Below are 22,565 nucleotides of genomic sequence, written 5' to 3'. Positions count from 1 at the left end.
CAACTTTGTAACCAAAGTACGAGGAACTGAAGACCTTGAGAGTGCTGTGCTGGGACCAGAAATGGTGCCTGTGTGGGGAAAAAGGAAGTGGAATTGGGACTTATAGGGGTGTCTGACCCGTTTTAAAAGTCCACAGAAAGAGATGCACATCTCTATACACCAATATGCTAAAGGAAGAGGATATGCTTCCCCTGGTCACTGGGGAAGATGAGGAAGCAAAGACATGAATAGTGCTTTCTCACCAGGAGTTGCTAGTATCTAATAGAAATCTAAACCCACTAATCCCAACAGTTAATGCACTTGCAGGGCAGCACCACCCATCATTATGATCAAGAAGCAAAGGGTAAGGCTTATTTCACATATGTTGGTGTTACATGACAAGGGAGAAATAGAAAAGATAGGAGGAAGAAGCTGCTACATACACTGTCACTCAGTGACCTCTTTTCTGGCTACACACAGTTCCAGCACTGTATCCAGTACAGCCAAAAGATCTTGACAAACTTGTTCAGAACCAGCAAGTGGAATATTTTGGGTTTTCTGTTTAAAGTTTTGGTTTAAGAGAGATTTCTGAAAAATGATGATTCATCTTCAGTTCTGTACAAGAAGAGACAACAGATTTTGGCTCAGGGTGGGCTCTTTGATTGGAGTTCTAGCTTAGCCTCCATGATGCACTGTTCTGTGCTGCTACATGCCACACAATATTAATCTTTGGCATAAAGACAACAAACACAAAACAACACAAACAGGAGAAAGAATTGTGTAACTGTGATAAAAGAACAGACTTGTAAAGTAATTAGTATTAGGAGCTGCATATCAGAGACAAAGCATTACTGAGCTTTGTTGCATGGAGCTGTCACGAACTGCATCTTTCAGGGTTTTATTTACTGATCTCAGCAATCTGCAATTGTAAAATATGCAATGCAATTTTAGTAAGAATTTATCTTCTGTCCCAAAATACAGAATTTGAGGGCTAGAAAAATAAAAATTCCAGAAAACAGTGATAGAAACATGACTGCTATTTTGTACTAATAAAAGATTAATATTCTTATAATATAGAAATAGTTACTTCTCAATAAATGGTAGCAATAAAATAATGTTGCTGATTTTTTTCTAAACAAATCACATTGAGAAGTTTGTTCAACATGAAGAATGAAACAATCCTGATTATTGTTGTAGAGTATCTCATTCGGACGTGAGATTATTAGTGTACAGCTTCAGTTATGGTAACATCACAGGAAGGTTGTCCGTTGTGGGTCTTGTTATAGGTGATCCTTTTCATACCACCGACCAAAAAGTGTCACAGTGACAACTGGTTTTGTTGGTTTTGTCTTACTTATCAAACGCCCATCATTCAATACCTGATTGGAAAAAATAAGAGAAAGACATAATTAGAGAAATACTACTATGAACAAATTAAGTGCTCAGAAAGATGTAAGAAAACAAGAAGAAGGTACATCAAACCATATCACGGCAACTAGTGACTTCACTGAAAAGTATAAAATATGTCTGATTATTCACTAAGAAAAAGTTCTCTTTGGCTGTTTTGACGTAGTTATTCCACTACTAGTCCACAGAAAGTCTAACATTAACCAGTTCCGGAGTGCCCCATTACCTCAAATTCCCCAGGGGCCAGCTGCACGTCGCTGTACAAGACCTCTGGAAAGACGTAGTTAGTGCCAAACGTGCCGCTGAGGGAGAACATGTCAAACTTGGTCTGCGCTGTCTCCACCGGCTGCCCACATGTGCTCAGGTCTGTGCTCTTACACTTGAGCAGTGTGCATATCTGCGTGGAAGTCAAAAAGACAACATATTAAGCAAGACAGAAATATTCTGATATGAAAGCCTTGTGCCATTAAACCTTGTATGTGTTGGAGTAGGTGACAGCCACTTAATTTCTTTTATAATCTTAAATCAAAATCTCTTTCATAAACTTCAGTTGTAGCTTACTTTTTCACCCTTGACCTGACTGAGGGTATTACAGACCTGTACTGCCTTAATAGTTAGAAATAACCTTTGTTTCTGATGTAAGCACTACCAGAGTTCTTTATTTGATCCCTGCAGGCCAGTGGCATTTCCACTAATTCTTCTAGTTGCCAGTTCTTATTTGAAGATTCCTTTCTCACAAGTCTTATTAAGATGAATTTGTGAATGGAAATTTTAGGAAAATGAAACCAAGTCCTCCTCATGTGTGCACTGGATTACCATACACACAAGTCCTCTTACTGGTATGCATACGTGTTGCTAATAACAGTTCATTAGATAGTCTAGTCTATTGTGGGAAATCTGAATTTCATGTTCTCCATCCAACTTCTGGTGAATACTGCAGTATCACACTGAATCACCTGCAATACCGTGTCCAGTTCTGTCTGCCCCCTCCCTTACCCCCTATACAGGAGACACTTGGACATACTAGAAGGAGTCCAATGTAGGTTTATCAAAACGATCAAAGAACTGGAGCACCTCTCATGTGAGGAAAGACTGAGAGAGTTAGAACCGTTTAGCCTGAAGAAGAGGAGGCTCAGGAGGAATCTTACCAATGTCTACAAATATCTGACGGGAAGGTGCAAAGAGAATGAGGACAGGCTCTTCTCAGTGGTGCCCAGTGCCAGGACAAGAAGCCATGGGCATAAGCTGGAACACAGGAGGTTCTGCTGGAACATCAGCAAGCACTTCTATACTGTGCAGGTGAAGGTACTGTGCAGGCACTGAGCCTGCTGGAGTTCAAGAAGTGTTTGGACAACGCTCTTAGACATCTGATCTGATTTTTGAGTGGTTGTGTTGGGTGCCAGGAGTTGAACTCAATTATTTTTGTGGGTCCCTCACAACTTGGGATATTCTATGCTTCTATGATAGGGTCCTGGGCAACCTGGCTGTAGGTGCTTCTGCTTGAGCAGAGGTCCCTTCCCACCTCAACCATTCCATGACTCTGTAATAGATGACCATGTAATGAAGTCAGCATCCTCTGTTACAATTTTGTATTAGCAGCTGCTAATAAAGGACATAAAAGGAAAGCACATAAAGGAAAGTAGGAATGGTAACGTTTTCCTTTTGTCCTTATGGTTTAACCATAAGCATTCTCCATCTTAAAGCTGATAAATGTTTAGAGACACTATGATGAAATATGAAATAGGGCTAGCACTTCTGTGAAGATTCAAGTAACACTGGCTGGCTTTGCTGCCAGGTGATGGAACTGTTTATCTACTCATGCCAGATGTTGGGAGCCAGAAGAAGCATAGCTGCAAACAACCAAAGTATTATTCATCAGCAAATATGCTTTCCTATTGAAATGCAAATATGCAGACATAAAAAAATCTACTTCTCTCAGTGTGTTCTGTTTATTTCAGAAGAAATAAAAAAAAAATATTAAAACAACAACAAAAAAGTAGAAATTCCTATCTGCTCTATCATACTCAGTACTGGTAGAGTCCATCTGGCAGCTTTCACAATCACTGAAATAGATTTTCCAAGTGAGCTCACCAAGAACTGATTTTATTCAAGCTATCTTCTTAGATGCATTAGTTGAGCTGTTCATTGGCTAAAACCTCTCTACATATCCTGGAGTCTATGCCAGCTGGTATGCAAAGGCCCTGCTGGCAGAGTAAAGTAACTAAAAAAAAATAAATTAATCTGCTGGCACAATAACTTAATTATGAAGGCAAAAAATACGGCTTTAAACAAACTATTATCTAGGAGGCAACTCAGTGTCTTCCCGCATACTTGATTAAAAAAGAGGAAGAGTAGATATTCCAAGTAAAAGTTATATGCCATTTCAGTAAAATTCATAGCTATAATTTGAAAAAAAAATGACAAAATATTAACTTCTTAATGAATCCGAATTATCAGAGCATTTCATAAAGATAGATAATCAAGTGATTTTTTTTTTAACAGCAACCATTTGATAAAGATTAAAGGAGAGATTCATAACATTACTGCAGATACTTAAAACAGAAGACTAAAGCATAACTCCCTGTTTAGCCAATACTGTATGTCTAAAAAATAGCATGTGGCCTCTGGGAACATAAAAGAGGTTGAGAGACCTCTGCACTGCGTTTCTTGGATTTAAAGGCACATTTGGATATTTGGACATTTTAGCAACTACTTCCTATTGCTAAAAAATAGGACACCAGGACCATAGCATACAAGAAATAAATTATTGTCCTTATCCCCTCTTGCCCCAAGGAGCTGAAGGTTTCTCCCTGTAAAGAAACTTCCTAAAATTTCTAAAATTCCTAACCACCATCCTCCCACCCCCCAAAGAATCTTTACCTGCAGATAGTATTGTCCTTCAACAACATGAAGCCCATCAAAAGCACCAAGCACATAAACTTCATCTTCTCGTTTCTCTGCCATCTTGTAGCTCAGGTGACAGTGTAGGTCTTTCTGGCAAACGGTGATACTCCCCTCAGGCTTAGTGAGCTCACTGAAAGTGAACTGGTCATAGAAGATCAATCCACTGAAGTCACGTTCATCTGGTATGCATTTTTCTACACTTGAAGCATATGAACTCCAGCTGACAGCAGGAGGGGAGGCAGGAGAAAGGCGAGGGTGTGAATCTAGTTCAGCAATGAGAAGACGGCCATCCTCAGTTTTCATATTGTAGTAATAAGCTCTGGCTCCATCTGGTGCATAAATGCCGCTCCCTAAGGAGAATGCAATTTTCAGTCCAAAATAGTTCAAACACTTCACATTGTCCTTTTAATTGTCATTATTGCTAGCTTATCCAGTCTTTTATAAATATTGTAGAAATTTTATTCTCACCGAAGACAACTATTATTAACTCAGTAGATAGAGATCATGGTTTGGCAAAGAGTAGCGTTTATTTCTCTACATGAGGTCTGCTCACTATAGCCTAAAGGCAGATGGTATTACCTTATGATTGTATTCATGACCTCCCCAGTTCTCTTTTCTCCTGTAACAACAGAGTTGACTGAAAATTCCTTCTTTCTTGGCAATTTGATGCAAGAGGACTAACTACTGATTGAGACCATCCAAAACACCACACAGGCAAGTATCGCAAGCCCATCCTGATGGGCACAGCAAGAGATAACAGCTGTCTAGCTCAGTTTATACCATCTGAACACTCCGCACTTGGGTAATTCACACCTGGCCAGTGCCAAGTGATGGATGAAAATCAAAGAAAATCTGCCATGCCCATTACTGTCAAAGAGCTCTGCCCTTCAGCTACACAAAATGGACAACAAGCAGTAACCTATTAAGCATTTCAAATGAGAAGCCCCAGTCCAATATTGTGATCTCAGGGCACAGTCTAGCTGAAATATATTATCCCATAAGCTAAACTCTAGAAAATCAGTGTCAAACTTTTAAAAGAAAATGCATGCTTCTTAGCAGTGTTACTGCAATAGGTCTGAAAAAATTATTTCAACACTTTTCCACAACTGTATTTAATACAGCTACAAATGAGTATTTCATTTGTCCAGAATAAATGGAGCCGTGCATTGGGTGTACAACACAGTTCTGCATTTAAGAACAGATTTGGAGGTCTAAAGGAAAAGAGCTTAAGTTTCAGAAGTTTCTACTCATGTAGAAGCAGCAGTAACTTACTACTTGTTTGGAGGCATTAAAAGAAAAAAAGGAAACTCCTAAGAAACTAGGGAGGAGAAAAGATAACACCAGAAATTTTGCCATGGCATATATGGCACCAGTAGGGACAGGGTTTGCCAGGTTTAAAATTTGTTGGCTAAACTCTTCACCTTCCAGATAAACACATTATAGCCCTCAGCAAAATGACCTTGCAGAACAGGGGATAAAGATTCCTGGTTATAATGATTTTTCAGACAGAGTTAAAATTAATTACCTGTCATGGACATGATGGTGTTGTGAGTATTGGAAGCTAGGAAATTGACTCTCATGCCCATTGCCCAGGCAGAGTGAAACTCCACAGCAGTCAGAAAGGGCAGGACGTTCATCCAGGCCGTTGGGAAGAGCACCGTGTCCACCTGGAGCTTGCTCACCAGCACCACGGCAGGCTCCCAGAAAAGGATGTCGAAGCAAGTGAAAATGCCAAACTTCCCAAAGTGTGTCTCAAAGGTGACAGCTTCTGGCTCTTTAGGGTAATTAAACTGTTCTTCTGACATAAAGAGATTATACTATAGGGGAAGGAATAAAACCAGAAACCAGTTAAAGGTACCTACTGCCATATCCTGGAGTCATTCTACAAAACTGTTCTGAATGACTTCAGGTTTTTAACCTGTGATGGAAGCCATCATATGTATGATCACTGTAGTGACCAAAAAGTTGACATGGGAAGACACGTATTGTCCTGCCACCTAGCTAGAAAAACATCTGGCTATCTGTTGGTCTATTGTGTCAGATACCTGCAGCTCCTTCAAAAATTAGCTTTCCCATTTCCCCACCTAATTTTAAAAACCTGGTGATCCAAAAGGCACATGGCAGAGAAATGATAATGGAAGAGGAGCAGAGAGCATCTGGTGGGTTGGTAATTTTGATGTGAAGATGCATGGACAGAATGCACCAACACAACAGTACTGGAAAGAAGCATGAGACAGCAAAAGGTGACCACAAAACAGAAGAAAACAAAGGTGGTGGTGATGAAGAGGAGGTAAATTGTCACAGCTGACAGAAGAACCCAAGTCTGTGATGCTCTCTGCTTTGTAACATTTCCATTCTTCCTTTGGGTTCCCCTTAACTAAAAGAGTCCTTTAATATACAGGCAGCCTAGGCAATAAATGTATGTATCCAAGCCAGAAAGTGGGTTCAGGGTTACTGAACTTGGCACTTGGCACTTGTGCCATGCCTGGTTGGCACATGGGGGACCAGCCTCAGCATTAGGCTCATCTAGTTTGTGAGCATGCAAGTATCTTGGCATCACCCATAGAGAACTAGGTAGAATACTAGGTCCAAAGTGCATTAAATAAACAACTGACTTCAGTCTAGCCACGTCAGTGTGATATATCTGGTATATTAACCCCAAACAACTTTGATGACCCTTTCAAGTAGGTTGCCTTGGGTTTACATGGTGAGTGGTTGGTAGCAGGGGGCTGCAGGGGTGGCCTCTGTGAGCAGAGCCCACCAGCTGCCCTGTGTCAGGTCAGAGCCAGCTCCAGCCAGCTCCAAAGGGACCTGCTGCTGGCCAGAGCCGAGCCAGGGAGTGATGCTGGTTGAGCCTCTGAGAGAGAAGACTGAAGAAAGAGAAAAACTGCTGTAAAACTGCAGCTAGGAGAGGGAGTGAGAAAGTGTGGGAGAACCAGCCCTGCAGACCCCAAGGTCGGTGCAGAAGGAGGGCAGGAGGTGCAGGAAGTTCCCCTGCGGCCTGTGGAGAGGACCCTGGTGGAGCAGTGCTTGAAGAGCTGCTGCCTGTGGGCAGCCCCCACAGGCTCAGTTCGGGAAGGACGGCATCCATGGGAGGGACCCCACGTGGAGCAGGGGCAGGGAGTGACCGTGAGGGAGCAGCAGAGATGAAGCGTCAGGGAATAACCACAGACCCTGTTCTCCATTCCCCTGCACCGCTCAGAAGGGAGGGCATAGAAGGGGTTGTTTGGGGCGGGGAAGGTGGTTTTATTTTGCTTTTAATTTCTCAGTGTTCTAGGCCTCTAGTGATAGGCAATACATTATATTAATCTTCCTGCGATGAGTCTGTTTTGCCCATGACAATAATTGTTGGGCAATCTCCCTGTCTTTATCTCAACCCTTGAGCCTTTTCCATTGTATTTTCTCTCCAGATTAGGCTTAAGGCCAGTGCTTTACCGCACAGCGAGCTGACAAAACCAAACACAGCCTTTAACAAATTCTCCAGCTTGATATACAATAAAAGGGAGAACATGTCATGGATCATATAAAACAGGATCACATAGAGAGATATTGAGAACAACCCAGACAACATTGTGACTAGCAACTGTTAACTAAGTATGATAACTGTAAGCTCCCTCTACAGCGCTCTGATCAAATCTATTTCTATCTCAAGCCTCCAAGCCCAATACTGGGCAACGAAAAGGACTGTGTTGGAGTTTGGCTGCCAAGCAGGATAAAACCACCAAGAGGTACATAAAACTAAAAAGGGAAAAAAGAAAAAAAAAAAAAAGATACTTTCATTGGTTGTAAATGTTTCAGTGCTCTCATCACTTTTTGCTCCCAGCAATTTCCACAAATCCTGTTATGCAGAAGCTGTCCAGAAGCTGTGCTGAAACATTGTAAGAAAAACATTGATAGGAAAGGGCCTGTTTTCCTTAAATCAGACTGTTCATGTAACATGAGATGCAGGTGAACATTTTAAAATGCTGGAATGTGAAGGGGGTGTTCTGGTAAAAAGCTGGCACATAAAACTAGGGTTGCTCAAGCAGCAGGATTTCCAGTAAAAGGAAGTTAAACTGAGGCAGTCAACCAACTGACATTGGACCCGAGCAATCAGTCAAACTGTTTTCATTCTAGTCTGCTTTTAGAAACTTACAAATACAAATTTAGTGTCAATACTTCACAGGAACAGAGATTATTTTAAATTATAGCAAAAACCTATGTGAGGGAGACATATGCCATAGAGCAATTACTGGCATTAAATTTTCTTGCCTAATGGAGACATTTTGGAAGATATGAAAAAAATGGCTTCCATGACCACTTCTTACCTTGTGGTAACGAGCCACCAGTTTCCCTTCTGAGTCAAAGACAACATTGGTGTTGTACTGGTAGCGACCATCACTGGGGCAGCTGGGATCACTGGAATTGCACGACTTCTTGTCCCCGATGTTTGCAACCACATAGATGGAGTTATTCCTGGCCATGCAGCTGAGTCGTTCCAGCACTGGTGTTGGAGCAAATCTAATGTGTTTTAGACCAGGAGAAAAATAAAATAAAATAAGAAAAGATGTACTGACCATGGTGCCCATCACTGGATCGCCGAAGGCATGCTGACAGCATCCCTGATTCTGCAGTCACATCAGGGCAGGCATACATAGTGTGGCTGCAGTACTCCCGTGGATTGCTTTCTGTGCCCTGGGGCAGTTCCTGAAGCCTTGAAGCCTTCCCATTGGTGTCCAGAGGGAAGTGCTATTGCTGGATTGCCTACCAGTGCACTGTGCACCCAGAATGGGGTCTACAGAGAGTAGATAATCCTGGGGCTGGGGGAGGGCATGCTCATCACCGTTGTTTTGTGAAAGGTCATACATGAGATGGACCATGCAGAAGGACTGTTATGCCAGTTATGTAGGGAGCACTAAGGAATAGGGCATGCCAGAATGTGATGGCAGGCATTACGCACAAGGCTGCTGATGAAAAACCTGATTTAGGACAGTGGAAAGATACAGACATCACCTTCACAAAACCTAACTGAGGAACTGGAATAAAGACATGCTTAGACGTGTTGCTACCCCCCCACACCTCACTTACTGAGAAAGACTCTTTATATTTTAGTTAATTTATGTCTCAGTAAAAAGCTGCGCATCTTGCACTTCTCCCAGCACACATTCTCCATTGTGAGTCTTCCTCTTGGGACCATTGAGGAATCTTATTACAGATGTCACACCATGGTTCTAGCATTTCATCTTTGAGCAGGTGAAGAAAGCTGCATTGCAAAAGCCAGACCATGTTTGTAGTTCTGTGACTGAGCACTTACTGCATACTGTATGAGCCTAAAGTCCAGTGTGCAGTGTGGTAACTTCATGTTACCACAGTCCTGCTAGAACATGACACTTGAGTGACATATCATGTTCTAGAGCAAAGAGAGTCTAGCAATTAGGACTTTACCTTACTGTAATTGTGAAAAATAAGATTAAAACTTTCTGTGTTTGTATCACTTGCATATTTTGACTTTGACTAGTGACCTCATCACCTCTGTTACTAGCTTTTCAGAAACCAGTTTTCAGCTCTTCACAAGAACAGTATGTGTGCTTTTATATGAATGCAGCATTTATAAACAAACCAACAAAACAAATCAAAAACTAGCATTAAAAATTTCCAATTAGTTCCATTCAAAACAACGTGGAAAAAATGAAAATCAACAAGAAGCAGCATATTCTGGAATCAAAGCTTTTCCAAATGGAAAAAAAAAAAAGGTTTTGTCTACATTTAGCAACTCCAATCTCCAATTCAGTATATTTTTAATACCTCTTTAAAGTGTCTTTAAACTCTAATTCTTTTTGAATTAAAATATTTTTAAAAGGTTTCCCTTGTCAATCTTAGGTTGTGATTTACCTTCATATGATATGCAACTAAACTGAAACTTGCCTGATGTCAAAAGCATTAGCAGTTCCTAGGCATTTTTTAGGAACAGCTCACAACTCCACAGGACACCAGCTTAAAACCAGACAAACAGCTGCAGAAGGAATCACCTTGTGGGATCAGTGCAGGGAATCCAGTTCACCTCTGGATCGGGAATGTCCTCCAGGTACGGGTAGATGGCTTCTCTTGTGAAAACCCAGCCATAAATGCCATCCTCAGGAGTCACAATGATGTGTGCGCCCTGGCAGAAGAGGCTCCGTTAAGAAGTCTCCATCAATGCATCCCTGGGGAGGGGTGGGGGGGGTGTCAGTGGGAGGAGAACACACGATTAACACCACTCGGGATACATCTCGTACCTGCTGGGCTGCTTCCTTGATGGCTCCTTCCAAGATGTCCATGTTCTTGTTCATCAGGGCCAAAGCATCTTCAGGAGAAACTGTCTCTTGAGCGGCACGTGGCAGGATGACGGCGTGCTCGTACACAGCCGCAATGAAGGTGTCTGAGGCCAGGGCCTGCAGGGCTGCCAGGGCAAACACTGCAGCGTGCACTACAGGCCGAGGAGGGACCATGGTTGCTGCCTGGCAATTGTTTGAATGCTCTGAGTCACAGACAAGCGGCGAAAAGGAAGCATACACAGAAAAGAAAGAAGGGTCAAAGTTTAACTTAAATAAGGGAGGGAGGAAGTACTGGCCAGTTAAAGCATTACCTTGTAATCAAATGTCTCTTGTTACATACAGAAAAGTAGGACATCACAACATCAGAAGGTGAGGATGTCGCAACTCAGACTGAAGAGTTGGCAGAGCACACAGGCAGTCACGGAACTGTGGCTAATGCCAAGAGTAATAATGCCAATATGAAAGTATATTATTAAACACTACTTGAAAAGAACAGCTCAATTTTTGCTGTTGTACTTTTTCTGTCATTGATTGTAACACACTTTTGCTCAACTCTGACACCCAAGTAAAAGTGGATACAGAGGCATAGGATCATCTAGGTTGGAAGAGACCTCCAAGATCACCTAGTCCAACCTCTGACCTAACACTAGTAAGCCCTCCTCTAAACCATATCCCTAAGCTCTACATCTAAACGTCTTTTGAAGACCTCCAGGGATGGTGACTCCACCACTTCTCTGGGCAGCCCATTCCAATGCCTCACAACCCTTTCGGTAAAGAAGTTCTTCCTAATATCCAACCTAAACCTCCCCTGGCACAACTTTAGCCCATTCCCACTCGTCCTGTCACCAGGCACATGAGAGAATTGACCAACCCCCACCTCGCTACAGCCTCCTTTAAGGTATCTGTAGAATGTGATAAGGTCGCCCCTGAGCCTCCTCTTCTCCAGCCTAAACAAGCCCAGCTCCCTCAGCCGCTCCTTGTAAAACTTGTTCTCCAGACCCCTCACCAGCTTCGTTGTCCTTCTCTGGACTCGCTTGAGCACCTCAATGTCCGTCTTGTAGTGACGAGCCCAAAACTGAACACAGTACTTGAGGTGCATCCTCACCAGAGCCGAGTACAGGGGGACAATCACTTCCGTAGCCCTGCTGGTCACACTGTTTCTGATACGAGCCAGGATGCCATTGGCCTTCTTGGCCACCTGAGCACACTGCTGGCTCGTACTCAGCCAGTCCACCAATACTCCCAGGTCCTTCTCTGCCAGGCAGCTTTCTAATCACTCATCTTCCAGCCTGTATTGCTGATTGGGGTTGTTGTGCCCCAAGTGTAGGGCACAACAGTGTACACCAGTCCAAGCCGTGAGCAGACAGTTTTTCGAGGAGAATGCTGTGGGAAACGGTGTCAAAAGCCTTACTGAAGTGAAGGTAGACCACATCCACAGCCTTTCCCTCACCCACTAAGCACGTAATTTTGTCATAGAAGGAGATCAGGTTCGTCAAGCTGGACTTGCCTTTCATAAACCCATGCTGACTGGGCCTGATTGCCTGGTTGCCCTGCAAGTGCCGCATGATGACATTCCAGATAATCTGTTCCATAAGCCTCCCCAGCACCAAAGTCAGACTGACAGGCCTATAGTTTCCCAGGCCTACCCTCCGGCCCTTGTAGATGGGTGTCACATTTGCTAGCCGCCAGTCAACTGGGACCTCCCCTGATAGCCAGGACTGCTGATAAATGATGGAAAGCAGCTTGGCCAGTTCTTCCGCCAGTTCTCTCAGTACCCTCGGGTCCAGCCCCATCAACTTGCGTACATCTAAGTGCTGTAGCAGGTTGCCAACCATTTCCTTGTGGATTACAAGGGCCACATCCTGCTCCCCACCTCCTTCCACCAGCTTAGGGTACAGGGTATCCAGAGAACAACTGTTTTTGCTGCTGAAGACTGAGGCATAGAAGGCATTAAGCACTTCATCCTTTTCCTCATTTCTTGTCACTAAGTTTCCTCCCGTATCCAGTAAAGGACAGAGATTCTCCTTAGTCCTCCTTTTTGTGTTTATGTATTTATAAAAACCACCACCACCTCTGGAGCTGTCGTGGCAAAACTGAAGACCTTAAGAACTGTTTGCTTTATTCAAGTGTCATCACATTCCTCATTTCCTGTGCTAGGTGCCATTATCTGCAGCTTGCATCCCAGAGTTTCTTTAGACCGGAGTCATTACATTATCATCTCACTGCACTTAAATGTCATGTACCTAATGTGACAGTGACAGACCTGTCCCTCGCATTTATCCCAGAGGCTCTCCCAGTTGCTTCTCTTTAGCTGTACGTGTTTCCAATAGCCTGTCACCAGCAAATATGCACCTAGAGGGAATGTTTGCCCCTGAAATCAGGCAGGTAAGCCACCAGCCAGCCTGTTATCCACGTGCCTCACTGTCTGGCACCACATGCCTGAAGCAGAGGTCAGGGCAGTTTATCCCGCACTACAGCATTCCTGCTCCTCGGCTCACCCATCCTCACCCTGGGATCATTCTGTTTATTGATCAAAGCAGTCTTCATTTTTAATCTTTGACTTCAGTTCCAATGTGTTTTTTATGTCATTTTCCTTTTTTTTTTTTTTTTTTTTGACATTCTAATAGTTGCAGCATTCTCATTTAGAAAAGGTTTCCATAATAGTACGGAGCAGAGCAAACTGCCTGCTTATGTCCTGCTACCATTGCAGAACCATCTCCTAAGAGGAGCAGAAATCATAGAATCACAGAATATCAGATGTTGTGGGTGAATGCAAGCACCAGAGTTCCCTGCAAGAGCAGTGCTGACCAATGGCTTCAAGCATTAAGAATATCAACTTGCACCTACTAACATTCACCATTAAGTATTTCTCTATGTGCATTGGTAGATAAGACACAAGGCACATTTGTGAGCCTTAAATATGAGCATTTAAAAGGGTGCAGTGGAGATGTTAGTGGTAATTGAAGTAATGTAGCTTGGGAGACTTTGTTGTTGTTGCTCTGATTTTCCAAACAAATGAAACCTGTCTGGGTCTCGTTAACTGCAGTGAGCCGTAAGTCTGAAGGAGGAAGTGGTAAACTCTGCTGTGTTTAGGGAGAGCTACGAAAACATTCAGCCTGGAAGGGTGACTACTGCAGCAAGGCAGGCATAGAGGCACGCAGCTGAAGTCGGCCTGCCAGAATGGGGTTTCTACAGCAACGTTGGGTGTCTGGGCCTGGGCCAGCAGGCACCACCGCCGGCTGCCTGCAGAACTGGGAGCTCACCCAGCGCCAAGGAACTAACCCGGGTTAAAAATAAATAAATCACCTACATATCCACTGAGTCAACCCCCTGCGAAACTACAGCAGTCCAGGCTATACACAACTACGGGCACTGTGAGAGGATGTTTATCTTAGATCTCCCTCTGTTTTTCACACCTCCATTCTCCCAGCCCACTCTCCTCCTTCCCTGCTACCGTGTGAGGACAGCGGTTACCTGAGGACTTCCTTTGGTGACACAGGGTGCAATTCGGTGCTGTCAGCTTAGCCAAAGAGGCAGTGCATCTTCAGATCGTGGTCCTGCTCCTTGTGCTGAGAGAAGCTGCCTGGAAAATGACTCCTCATGTGCTAATCTTTGCATGGAAAAACCTGTGTGAAGGGACACACCTGAAACCACACAACCCTGGCAGAGCAGCCAGGTCAGGTGGCCAGGCTGAGATCAGCCCCCTCTCCTGTTTTAGACCAGCACAGTGCTGTGCTGCTTGGCTGTAAAAGGACACTGTGTCCAGGGGTGTACACACACATGCAGAGACAGAATACTTTTTTTCCACGACAAGTAAAGTGTTTTCCATTACCTCCGTTGTATCCATTACATAGCTTGTGACAGTCCAGGTGGAGCAGCAGGTCTCTATTTCCACATGAATCATGGGGGGTTTGTTTTACTCCCCACTGCAGACAGGTCAGGAGGCTGAGTACCCCAAGGATAAGTGGTCTGACTATTAAAGACAGATGTAAAGATGGCATTGAGAACCTCAGCCTTTTCCTTATCCTCAGTAGTCATGTTCCCCACTGCATCCAGTGAGGGATAGAGATTCTCCTTGGCCCTCCTCTTACTGTTAATATATTTGTAAAAATGTTTTTTGTATAATAATAATATAATAATAATATATTTGTAAAAACAGTGGTAGGTTGAGCCCATGTCTGGCTTTAGCCTTCCTGATTTTGTCCCTGCACATGCTAGCAACTTCCTCGTACTCTCTCCGTTCAGTCTTGTCAGTCTTCTTCCCCACCAGCTCATCTTACAGCACATGAGGACAGCCATCTCATGTGCCTTGAAGACTTCCTTCTTGAGGAGCATCCAGCCTTCCTGGACCCCTTTGCCCTTCAGGACTGACTCACAAGGGACCCTCCCTACCAGTGTCCTGAACAGTTCAAAATCCTCTTTACTATGGGTCTGTATCCCATACCACTAAAGCCAGTGGACTTTATTTTCTATGTCTCTTGTTCCCAGTGGGATAAAGGTCAAGCCTATGACAATCCAAAGCTATCGTATAAAAACAGATACAGAACTGTCTAGCAGAGTAATTTATTTTTGTTGCGAAATTAAGTAAACAAATCAATGTGCAATGGCTATGTTGTTAGTGCAACCTGAGAAACAGAACGCCATTACAATTATGTGTATTAGCATTAACATTAATGTTACGATTAACTAATATTATGATTAATTAGAAACAAGCAGATAAGATCTTAAAGCATCTGCAGTGAAATCATGGTGAAGCTCGCTCTGTGTGTGGGGGGTCCTTTTCATACCATCTCCCGAAGAGCGTTATACTCAAAACTGGCTCAGATGTACCAGTCCGGCTTATCACACGTCCATCACTTAGTACCTAGTTATGGAAAAGTACAGTAAACGGGAACATAAACAAAGTAATATTATTGTATGACAAGCACAAAGTAACATTCATTGATGATTGTTGAGAGAAGTCTTAGAAAAAAGTTGAGAGAAGTCTTAGAAAAAAGACAAAGCAAGGCATATATGAGTCTTTTACATGGAGCTACCGTGTTTGAGGCCATTCCAATTCTGTCTTGGGAAAGATTTTACTCTAGGAGAACTGGGGGTAAATATGGGCGGATCTGGGAATTTCCTGACAGCCCATAAGAGTTCCAGTTATTTGTTCAAGTGATAAGAGAATTGTGAAATGCAGTTGCTGTACTCAGGCCAATTACTGAAACTGAGGACAGTGATATCTCCCAAGTTGCTTCCATGTCTCACAGTGGCTTTTTAACTATTTGTTTTACAGGGCTGATAACTCCCAATGGTATCTTAGTACCTCAAATTCCCCAGGGGCCAGCTGCACTCCACTATACAAGATCTCTGGAAAGACATAGTTAGTGCCAAACGTGCCGCTGAGGGAGAACATGTCAAACTTGGTCTGTGCAGTCTCCACCGGCTGTCCACACGTGCTCAGGTCTGTGCTCCTACACTTGAGCAGTGTGCATACCTGTGGTGAGAGGATATAGAAAAATCAAAGTACCAGTAAGCTTTCAAAAAATCAGGAGTTGGATTTTTAATATTTTGATTGAAATTATGATCAAAATTACAGTTAATTAGAAAGAAGCAGACAAGATATAATATTAACAAAAAGTCTAACTGCAAAACTTAAAAGAACCTGACAAATATACTGACAAGCCATTTGGATGCAAAGGTTATATCTGTAATTTAGTTTCTTCATTTTGTAAGATAATTGCACATTAGAGAATACCATCAGCACAATGGCAAAATCCACGTCTCTCTTTTGTGACATGAGCATCCCTATGAAGACACTGAGATCTCTTACATCTTCTCTCCCTTTTGTACACATATATGGAAACCTTGAAGTGTTAGAGCATAGGAGACAACTCAGTCTGGATTTTCATAATTTATAATATACACAGAAAGGCAGGATCAACGTCAGTAACAAAGTCAAAATACCTCATGAAGAAAACAAATGTTTTGAGAGGGGCATAAAAATGCTTCCTTCTGAACCACCTCAATCAAATATGGGACAAATGCAAAGGGGCAGCAAAAAGAACATTCTAGCCTGTCCAAATAAGAATAGAAAACCTTTACCTGCAGATAATACTCTCCTTCAACAACATGTAGTCCATCAAAGGCACCTAGAACATAAATGTCATCTTTCTGCTTCTCTGTCATCTTGTAACTCAGGTGGCAACAGAGGTCCTTCTGGCAAATAGCACGATTTCCCTCAGGTTCAGTGAGTTCAGTGAAAGAGAAGAGATCATGATAAATGACACCACTGAAATAGTGGTCATTTGATGGAAGCCATTTGATACTGCTGGCATACAACTTCCAGTTAACGGCAGGAGGATAGCCAGGAGACCGACGTGGATGTGAACTCAGCTCTTTCACAAGTAGGTGACCATTTTCTGTTTCAGTATTATAATAATATGTTCTTGGACCATCTGGGGCATAAATACCACTCCCTGCAAACACACAAAACCAGGAAGCAATCTGAAAGCAAGTGTTTATGGTACAAGGAAGCAGTCTTCACTAACTGAACATGTGCCAGACTTTATTCTAATGTTTACCAGACTCTTCTGAAACTAAATTAAGCCTTCATACACTACAATCCTGATCTAATGCTTTTTGCAATCAGCAGAATGTAGACCAAACTCTGATGTTTCTTGTAAATGACAAGATTAGTGCACTATGCTGTTATACAGGATTTAAGAGGTTGAAAATACATATTCCTCGTGAAGAGAGGAAATCATTTCATCAGAAATCAGTATTTCTGATTAAAGTGAATTGTAACGCTGTCAATTCAAAACAATCCTGTGAGGAAAAGAAATCACCAAAAGTCACACTTCTATGCAAGTTATTTACACAGGTGCATCTTTAAATCCCAGAATAAAACCTATCCATAAAGAATACGAATGATCTATCTTAGGATCATCAATGACTGACAACAGTAATGGCCCATATTTGCTTTCATTTGGAAAGCAAAGTTCGAAGATGCTTTTCAGCAACACCAGCATATTTCTCTCACTTGTTAGAATTAACAACTAGCATTAAATTTGCGCTTGACTTCTACCATCTGTTCAGTAAAACTATACATTGCAAACTTCACAAGATCACCAGTCCAGAAGCAATATTTGCAAGACTTACAAGAGCATTTCTCAGCACTAGGCTTCCACCTAGTGGAGGAAAAGAGTTTGGCCGTTCGCACTAACAAAACACAGATAACACCAAGGTCTGGGTCAGAAGATGTAGAATCACACGCGTTAAATCTCAGAACTACGCATTTAACAAACTAAAGGTGTTCCAGCTATCTTAAAACATTTCTGAGCTCTTACTTATCATATTTTGATTTCCTCTTTATCTGTACAAGTTCTATTGTCCTAATCCACTCAGAAGGCGGTGAGGCACTGGCACAAATTGTCCAGAGAGGTTGTGGATTCCCCATCCCTGGATGTGTTCAAGACCAGGTTAGATGAGGCCCTGCACAACCTGATCTCATGGGTGGCGTCCCTGCCCCTGGCAGGGGGGTTTGAACTAGATGATCTTTAAGGTCTCTTCCAACCTGAGCCATTCAATGATTCTGTGATAATCTTGTTGGCATACACATGCATGCCTAAAGCTTATGGGTATTTCAGCCCAGGTCAAATGGACTATGTAGATATAATAAATATAATGTTATCCAAATGAACACGGTCAATTAGACCAGTATCACATTACCTGTCATATCTAAAGTGGAGTTACGTGTATTTGCCGAAAGAAAGTTGACACCCATTCCCATAGCCCATGCTGAGTGAAACTGGACAGCCGACAGAAGTGGAAGAGTATTAACCCAAGCAGTTGGGAATAGAATTGTGTCAACCTGAAATCTGCTTGCCAGGACCACAGCTGGGTCATGAAAGAGTATGTCTGCACAAGTAAAAATGCCGAAATATCCAAAGGATGTATTGAAAGTCACAAATTCTGGATACTTGGGATAATTAAATTGTTTCTCTGTCACAAAAAGGTTATACTGTTTGTGGAAAGAAAGAAATGAGAAAACAAAAACAAAACATTAGAAATCAAATTATTTGATTCAGAATAATATTCATTACAATACTTATTCACTTAAATACAAATAATGGAGAATATATTTTGTGGACATGTTACTACTTAATTTTTAAAAGAATTCTTACCATTGTAAGAGTAGTTAAGCACAAATATTTGTGGTTCTGATTTACACCAGCGAAGGGGATTTGTATTTAGTTAGCAAGAATTTAGGATGTTTAAGTTTTAATATTTCATGTGTCACTTCCTACTGAGAAACAGTAAAAACAGAGGTCTGAGTTTAATTAATTTCATTTAATTAATTTCTATTAATTTCAGAATAGCAGGAGTGAAGGTATCTTAAGGCAGTGACTTTTACTCACATGTGAAACCCGCTAAATAACGACTCTATGTACAAATACACATAAGCCTGGGAAGTAGCCTTTGTTCCAAATCTTCAATCGCCCATGGATCATATGCTTCCTAAACTTTGTAGAATTGTCTTACCTTGTGATAACGAGCCACCAGTTTCCCTTCTGAATCAAAGACAACGTTGGTATTGTACTGGTAGTGACCATCAGCTGGGCACCTTGGGTCACTGGAATTACACGGCTTCTTGTCTCCCATATTTGCAACCACATAGATGGAGTTATTCCTTGCCAGGCAGCTCAGTCTTTTCTGCACTGGTGAAGGAGCAAATCTAAGCAGCAGGTAAGGAAGGAAATAAGGCGTCAAAACCAGTGAATTGGTATAAACGCCAAAAATAAGGCTACAGATCACAACAGTAGGTTTAAGTAAGGTACTCCTAATACAATATAGTTGTTTTCTGTTATTAAACAGGACACAGTGTTTTTGTTTCAAAATTTAGGATGCTGAAACTCTGGCTTCATCTCACGTCAAAAAACTGAGGAACACAGCAGTTTCCTCACAGTGAAAGCAAATCTTTGCACCCTCTAATTCTCCCTTCTGCTGCTGTTGTGCAGCAGAGCACTGATGTGACAGCGACATAAGGGCTAATCTCAGCATTCTGCTCCACTTCTTGATTCAGCTGCCATCTTGACATTGCTCAGGATTTGTTTCTTCTGCATTGTGTTCCATTACCTTTCACCATATCACAGAATCATGAAACCATCTAGGTTGGAAAAAAAACTTTTGGATCATCCAGGACATCTGGTGAGTCCCATCACTAAACCAAGTCCCTCAGTGCCATGTCTGCACATCTCTTAAATACCACCAGGGATGGGGGGGCCACCACTTCCCTGGGCAGACTGATCCAATGCCTAAGCACCCACTCTGTGGAGAAATTCTTCCTAATGACCAGTCTAAACCTCCCCTGCTGGAATCTGAGGCTGCTTCCTCATGTTCAAGAGTGTCACCATCCGCACTGTAAACTCTTTTCAGGCAGTTGTAGAGAGCGATGAGGTCTCCGGTCAGCCTCCTCTTCTCCAGACTAAACAACCCCAATTTCCTCAGTTGCTCCTCATAAGTCTCAAAAAATGGTGTGATTTATTAAGGAAAATAAAACTTTGCCTTCCTCCCCTTTCCAATGCTGTGATGTTAAGAAGAACTGATTATGCTTTAATTTGATGGAAATAAAATACGTTAACAGAATAAAAAGGCCACCATGTCATACTTCTTGTTCACTTAGGGTCAAGATTAAAAAAATATAAATCTAAAATAGTGCAGAATAAGCTTTGAATAGTAGCAGTTATTTTATTCACAAATATTTGTAATGTTCCTAAATCTCAAACATAGAATCACAGAAACGTTCTACAGCATGCATGGAATGCATTATGAAATAGTAAAATCTGCAAGCCTTTTTATTTGTTTGTTGTTTTATTTATTTATTTTACTTTTAAATAAATCTTGGCTTTCATAAGTATACTACCAAAAACCCAAAAGAATTAAAGTGAGAAAGACCTGTGGAGAAAAACGACAAAGGAAGCTGTCTGAAGCTACTGATGGCAACTATACAATGTCTAACCTGCCTTCCTCGCACAGCAGTTGTGTATAATTTTAAATGTCTTGGACCATTAGCACTGCTAAACATAGCTGCTTTTCCCACCGGACCATTCCCCCTCGCACAGCAGAGACAATACCTTTCAGGATCAGCACATGGAATCCAGTCCACCTGTGGGTCTGGAATACCTTCAAGATAAGGGTATATCGTCTCCCTTGTGAACACCCAGCCATAAATGCCATCTTCAGGAGTCACAACGATGTGGGCACCCTAGTACCAACATACAAAAACAAAGAATGTTTCCCTCCCCCCCCGTATCAATGATGAACATTTAACAAAGCCATGTCTCTAGGTCATAATACCTGTCTGGCTGCTTCTTTGATGGCCACTTCCAAAACATCCATGTTTCTGTCCATCAGCATCAAAGCCTCCTCAGGAGAAGTAGGTTTTTCAGTGTCCTCTGACAAGAGCACACTGTGCTCATAGACGGCTGCAATGTAGCTGTCCAGGGCCCAGGCCTCAAGAGCAGACAGCACCAAAACCACAGCAGAGGCACGAGCTCTCAAAAACCCCATACCTGAAGTCTGGAAGTCACCCAAGAGGAGGACAGGGGGAGCAAAACCAGGGGACTTTAATAGGGAAAGTCTTGCAGAAACCTGGGAATTCCCCGGAGCGACAGAAAGCTGACACCATGCGATGCAATCACGGTGTCCCCAAAGACTCAAACATCAAAGGCCAGAGAGCCACAGGCATTGAGCAATCCTGCCCCATGGTTACACCACCGACAGAGAAGTCGCCGCTGTGCTGCAGCTGAAGAAACGCATTGCCGGCCAGATTCACCGAGTGTTCAGGCCCGGCATTACTGAAATAAGTTGAAGGCAAGTCCAGGTCACAGGAGGAAGAAAGCCAGAGGAGTTTGGGAAATCTCAGCACAGACATTGCTGGGCAAACTGTAGGGTGCAGCTGGGGACTGGCCCTGAGGCCGGTGCTGCTGCATGGGCACCGCAGTGGCTCAGGGCTGCTTGGATCTAGCTGTGTGGCTATACCCAGCACTTATTCACAGCTTCACAGACCGTGCAGCTGTTAGCAAAGCAAACTGGGTATTGAGACCTGCCATCAGATGAGACAGGCACAGCACGGGCTGTGGGAGTGCTCAGTCTCCCATAGGAGACCCCCCTGTTCTCCTTTAACCAGGGTTTCTGGACCCCTAGACCATCATGGCAGGAGACCATGCTTGTGAATTAGTTGATCTGAAGAACGAATCTGGAAAACAGGATCCCAATTCAGGTTTTTACCTCCACTGTATACGTGAAAGAAGGAAGAGAAAATGTAGTGCCAGAGCAGTTAGTTAAGCCTGACCAATTTCTAGTGGACTGCTGGCAAAGCTCACAAGTTGCAGGACAGCTCGTTAATTTCATTGATATTTATGTTCTGGTAATTCCTGCCACTTAAGTCCTAGCAGCACAGATCAGGTAAGTAAACAAGTAATTCCACAGCAGAGCTAATGAAGCTCATTTCTACAGCTTTGCACCTTATGCACTTGGCATTTTCCACTGGTTCTCTCAGCTCCTTCGTACCTGCCTCACCGTCAGCACGCGCAGGACTGGCATTTTATACTAGGCTGAGCAGTACACTCTGGATCTCAAAAAGGATACAAAAGGAAACAGAGCTACTGCCAGGATGTTCCTAGAGGAAGGTTGCTCTTTGCACCCTAATGCTTCACAGTTCAGCCAGCTATCAGAGAAAATTTTTGTGCTAAGCATCTAGAGGAAGGGCAGATATTTTTTTTTCCTCTGTTGGGAAATAGTAGCCCTAACTTCTCATAGATTTACTGTTGCAGAGTCATTTAGTACAAATATTCCAGATGGCATTTATTAGCAAAACGGATCTCTCGCAGACCAAACTAAGTCTTCGTATATAATACGACCATGTTTGTACATACACACACACACAGTGCACTGTCTCCTTCAAGACTGAAAATCAGTTCTGTGTGGAGATGCTAT

At 42.7% G+C, this 22,565-nt stretch overlaps 2 protein-coding genes across 4 annotated transcripts; both read right to left on the bottom strand.

Annotated features, from left to right (window-relative positions):
- Positions 1-861: 861 nt before the first annotated feature.
- LOC101798228 (pantetheinase) lies at positions 862-14,237 on the bottom strand. Of its 2 annotated transcripts, none has more exons than XM_021270230.4 (8): positions 14,070-14,237; positions 10,545-10,786; positions 10,299-10,429; positions 8,598-8,790; positions 5,816-6,107; positions 4,267-4,640; positions 1,613-1,783; positions 862-1,358 (listed from the first exon to the last, which is right to left on the bottom strand). In XM_021270230.4, exons 2-8 carry the CDS (start codon positions 10,755-10,757, stop codon positions 1,260-1,262), a joined length of 1,473 nt encoding a protein of 490 aa, XP_021125905.2. In that variant the 5' UTR covers positions 10,758-10,786; positions 14,070-14,237; the 3' UTR covers positions 862-1,259. The 2 variants fall into 2 exon arrangements, with proteins under 2 accessions (XP_021125905.2, XP_005009624.2); XM_005009567.6 differs by having other exon boundaries at positions 14,058-14,195.
- Positions 14,070-21,609, bottom strand: LOC101798418 (pantetheinase). Of its 2 annotated transcripts, XR_005264614.2 has the most exons (9): positions 20,925-21,609; positions 20,702-20,832; positions 19,110-19,302; positions 18,297-18,588; positions 16,671-17,044; positions 15,892-16,062; positions 15,371-15,447; positions 14,416-14,556; positions 14,070-14,209 (listed from the first exon to the last, which is right to left on the bottom strand). XR_005264614.2 is itself a non-coding variant. In XM_038177288.2 (7 exons), exons 1-7 carry the CDS (start codon positions 21,135-21,137, stop codon positions 15,328-15,330), a joined length of 1,494 nt encoding a protein of 497 aa, XP_038033216.1. In that variant the 5' UTR covers positions 21,138-21,607; the 3' UTR covers positions 15,131-15,327. The 2 variants fall into 2 exon arrangements, 1 of the variants encoding a protein (XP_038033216.1); XM_038177288.2 differs by lacking the exons at positions 14,070-14,209; positions 14,416-14,556 and having other exon boundaries at positions 15,131-15,447; positions 20,925-21,607.
- Positions 21,610-22,565: the final 956 nt, after the last annotated feature.

The sequence above is a fragment of the Anas platyrhynchos genome, chromosome 3 (genome assembly GCF_047663525.1).
Source record: "Anas platyrhynchos isolate ZD024472 breed Pekin duck chromosome 3, IASCAAS_PekinDuck_T2T, whole genome shotgun sequence".
Classification (NCBI taxonomy): Eukaryota; Metazoa; Chordata; class Aves; order Anseriformes; family Anatidae; genus Anas; species Anas platyrhynchos.
Note: the sequence above shows the minus strand (reverse complement) of the source record. Positions and strands in the feature narration are given on the sequence as shown.